Source organism: Notolepis coatsorum, assembly GCF_963971535.1.
Source record: "Notolepis coatsorum genome assembly, contig: SCAFFOLD_1151, whole genome shotgun sequence".
Classification (NCBI taxonomy): Eukaryota; Metazoa; Chordata; class Actinopteri; order Aulopiformes; family Paralepididae; genus Notolepis; species Notolepis coatsorum.
Window position 1 is genome coordinate 8,126 of NW_028173376.1, and position 4,375 is coordinate 12,500.

Genomic DNA, 4,375 nt, shown 5'->3' on the forward strand with positions numbered 1-4,375 from the left:
TTCCAGATCGGATCTAGATTGACGGAACTACTGCAGCCTGAGTCGGGAGTGGTATTTGCGCAATACCGTGTACTTTGCACAAGCCTCAAATACCGGCATGTAACTCGCGAACCGCTGAACGGATTTTGTCGGATTTTGTCGCTATCGACAGGCAACAAATAAGCCTTAAATTCGATCTATATATTGTATTACAAAATATGCACAGCCGAGCCACTAGGTGTCGCCAAAGTGCCGGTTGCAAAAAGTCAGAAAAACGTCCCATATGTGGTATGACCCCTGACCCCTGACCCCTCCTCTCCCCCCCTCTCTCTCAGCTGGTGGCGGGCAGCGTGGTCATGGCCTTCGAGGAGTTGTGTCCCGACCCTAACCCTGACCCCTGACCCCTCCTCTCCTCTCCCCCTCCCTCTCTCAGCTGGTGGCGGGCAGCGTGGTCATGGCCTTCGAGGAGTTGTGTCCCGACCCTAACCCTGACCCCTGACCCCTCCTCTCCTCTCCCCCTCCCTCTCTCAGCTGGTGGCGGGCAGCGTGGTCATGGCCTTCGAGGAGGTGTGTCCCGACCCTAACCCTGACCCCTGACCCCTCCTCTCCTCTCCCCCTCCCTCTCTCAGCTGGTGGCGGGCAGCGTGGTCATGGCCTTCGAGGAGGTGTGTCCCGACCCTAACCCTAACCCTGACCCCTGACCCCTCTCTCTCTCAGCTGGTGGCGGGCAGCGTGGTCATGGCCTTCGAGGAGGTGTGTCCTGACCCTAACCCTGACCCCTGACCCCTCCTCTCCTCTCCCCCCTCTCTCTCAGCTGGTGGCGGGCAGCGTGGTCATGGCCTTCGAGGAGGTGTGTCCTGACCGCATCGACCTGATCCACAACAACTACAGGAAGCTGTGCAACCTGCTGGTGGACGTGGAGGAGTGGGGCCAGGTGGTCATCATCTGCATGCTGACGCGCTACGCCAGGACCCAGTTCACCAGCCCCTGGGTGGAGGTGAGGGGGGGGGGGGGGGCAGGACCCAGTTCACCAGCCCCTGGGTGGAGGTGAGGGGGGAGGGGGGGGGCAGGACCCAGTTCACCAGCCCCTGGGTGGAGGTGAGGGGGGGGGGGGGGGGGGCAGGACCCAGTTCACCAGCCCCTGGGTGGAGGTGAGGGGGAGGGGGGGGGCAGGACCCAGTTCACCAGCCCCTGGGTGGAGGTGAGGAGGGGGGGGGGGGGCAGGACCCAGTTCACCAGCCCCTGGGTGGAGGTGAGGAGGGGGGGGGGGGGCAGGACCCAGTTCACCAGCCCCTGGGTGGAGGTGAGGGGGGAGGGGGGGGCAGGACCCAGTTCACCAGCCCCTGGGTGGAGGTGAGGAGGGGGGGGGGGGCAGGACCCAGTTCACCAGCCCTGGGTGGAGGTGAGGGGGGAGGGGGGGGGGGGGGGGGCAGGACCCAGTTCACCAGCCCCTGGGTGGAGGTGAGGAGGGGGGGGGGGGGCAGGACCCAGTTCACCAGCCCTGGGTGGAGGTGAGGAGGGGGGGGGGGGCAGGACCCAGTTCACCAGCCCCTGGGTGGAGGTGAGGAGGGGGGGGGGGGCCAGGACCCAGTTCACCAGCCCCTGGGTGGAGGTGAGGAGGGGGGGGGGGCCAGGACCCAGTTCACCAGCCCCTGGGTGGAGGTGAGGAGGGGGGGGGGGCCAGGACCCAGTTCACCAGCCCCTGGGTGGAGGTGAGGAGGGGGGGGGGGGGCAGGACCCAGTTCACCAGCCCCTGGGTGGAGGTGAGGAGGGGGGGGGGGGCCAGGACCCAGTTCACCAGCCCCTGGGTGGAGGTGAGGAGGGGGGGGGGGGCCAGGACCCAGTTCACCAGCCCCTGGGTGGAGGTGAGGAGGGGGGGGGGGCCAGGACCCAGTTCACCAGCCCCTGGGTGGAGGTGAGGGGGGGGGGGGGGGGCAGGACCCAGTTCACCAGCCCCTGGGTGGAGGTGAGGGGGGGGGGGGGGGGGGCAGGACCCAGTTCACCAGCCCCTGGGTGGAGGTGAGGGGGGAGGGGGGGGGCAGGACCCAGTTCACCAGCCCCTGGGTGGAGGTGAGGAGGAGGGGGGGGGCCAGGACCCAGTTCACCAGCCCCTGGGTGGAGGTGAGGGGGGGGGGGGGGGGGGGGGGGGGGGGCAGGACCCAGTTCACCAGCCCTGGGTGGAGGTGAGGGGGGGGGGGCAGGACCCAGTTCACCAGCCCCTGGGTGGAGGTGAGGGGGGGGGGGGGGGGGGGCAGGACCCAGTTCACCAGCCCCTGGGTGGAGGTGAGGGGGGGGGGGGGGGGGGGGGGCAGGGGGGGCAGGACCCAGTTCACCAGCCCCTGGGTGGAGGTGAGGAGGGGGGGGGGGGAGGGGGGGGGGGGGGGCAGGACCCAGTTCACCAGCCCCTGGGTGGAGGTGAGGGGGGGGGGGGGGGGGGGGGGCAGGACCCAGTTCACCAGCCCCTGGTGGAGGTGAGGGGGGGGGGGGGGGGGCAGGGGGGGCAGGACCCAGTTCACCAGCCCCTGGGTGGAGGTGAGGAGGGGGGGGGGGGGGGGGGCAGGACCCAGTTCACCAGCCCCTGGGTGGAGGTGAGGGGGGGGGGGGGGGGCAGGGGGGGCCAGGACCCAGTTCACCAGCCCCTGGGTGGAGGTGAGGAGGGGGGGGGGGGGGGGGCAGGACCCAGTTCACCAGCCCCTGGGTGGAGGTGAGGGGGGGGGGGGGGGGGCAGGGGGGCCAGGACCCAGTTCACCAGCCCCTGGGTGGAGGTGAGGGGGGGGGGGGGGGCAGGGGGGGGCCAGGACCCAGTTCACCAGCCCCTGGGTGGAGGTGAGGAGGGGGGGGGGGGCGGGGGGGCAGGACCCAGTTCACCAGCCCCTGGGTGGAGGTGAGGGGGGGGGGGGGGGCAGGGGGGGCCAGGACCCAGTTCACCAGCCCCTGGGTGGAGGTGAGGAGGGGGGGGGGCAGGACCCCAGTTCACCAGCCCCTGGGTGGAGGTGAGGAGGGGGGGGGGGCCAGGACCCAGTTCACCAGCCCCTGGGTGGAGGTGAGGGGGGGGGGGGCAGGGGGCCAGGACCCAGTTCACCAGCCCCTGGGTGGAGGTGAGGAGGGGGGGGGGGCAGGACCCAGTTCACCAGCCCCTGGGTGGAGGTGAGATGGGGGCGGGGGGCCAGGACCCAGTTCACCAGCCCCTGGGTGGAGGTGAGATGGGGGGGGGGGGCAGGGGGGGCCAGGACCCAGTTCACCAGCCCCTGGGTGGAGGTGAGATGGGGGGGGGGGCAGGGGGGGCCTGGACCCAGTTCACCAGCCCCTGGGTGGAGGTGAGATGGGGGGGGGGGGCAGGGGGGGCCAGGACCCAGTTCACCAGCCCCTGGGTGGAGGTGAGGAGGGGTCAGGGGGGAATCCAAATATGACTTAATTTTTGCGATAGGATAACTCTAACTGTAACTGAGGGGTACAATTCCCTGACTGTATTGATAAGTATGGTATCATTAAACCACTACCGTCTTATGTACTTTAATTACTGGCCATACAGTACATGATATATATAATGATGAACACTTCCCACAATGAATCGGTTCCACACAAAGTTGTAATTAAGTATTTATTGCAGCAAAAGGTACATAATATACTTTCTCTACTTCACTTTGAATGCGCTTATAAGGCAAAGGAATGTGCGTAGGCAAATCAATAACTAATGTCCATTCTCATATTACGCAGGAGGTAATCATACAACCTGAATCTTAGGGAATTATATCTATGGTACACTAGTAATATAGCGAGAGATACTGGAAGGGTCCCCCCGGTTGTAAGCCAGCAGGGGTAGAGGATCTGTCGGTAGTAGAGTCTGGGTCAACGATGATAAGGAGACTCCGAGTACGGGAGACGGTGCAATAAGATCTTGATCCACAGACGAATACAGCTGTTCTCCGTAGCCTGTAGCTCCAGAGGGAAGAAAGCTAGCCTGCCTCAGGCTTCTGAGGGGCAGACTCGACGTGGCTCCTCACAGGGTAAATCCCACACACTCGTGGGCGTTGGCGATTCTCCGCTCCATTAATTACAGGACCAAAAGCAAATATAATCCAGCCGAAAAGGGCTATGCAATCGTCGGGTAGATAATCCAGTGTACATGTCCACACGGTCCTCGTCTAGGGCTCCTCGGGTGAAAGCGCCATGAAAGCAGCCCAGCCTGGATAAGCACTCTAGCTGATACGAGGAAAACGTTGGTGATGCTGGTCACTGTAGAACGGTAGCCGCACGATACACTATACACAAATAGACTATTACTGACTTAATAGAATAGGTCGCACTCGACGGTATAGCGCCAAACTCTGACACTTCAGTTATTAATTCGCACGCGGTCTCAATGCTCTATTTGGGGCCAAACAGGCCATACTTC

At 65.2% G+C, this 4,375-nt stretch overlaps 1 protein-coding gene across 1 annotated transcript in view; it reads left to right on the forward strand.

The window, feature by feature from the left end:
* Positions 1-531: 531 nt before the first annotated feature.
* Positions 532-4,375, forward strand: part of LOC311247800 (AP-3 complex subunit beta-1-like) — a gene marked incomplete at both ends in the record, with an annotated part of 48,665 nt that continues 44,821 nt past the window's right edge. Inside the window, 3 exons of the mRNA XM_084338798.1 lie at positions 532-546; positions 609-644; positions 794-976. Of these exons, the coding sequence (XP_084194924.1) occupies positions 532-546; positions 609-644; positions 794-976 (234 nt within the window). The remainder of the gene's footprint in view (positions 547-608; positions 645-793; positions 977-4,375) is intronic.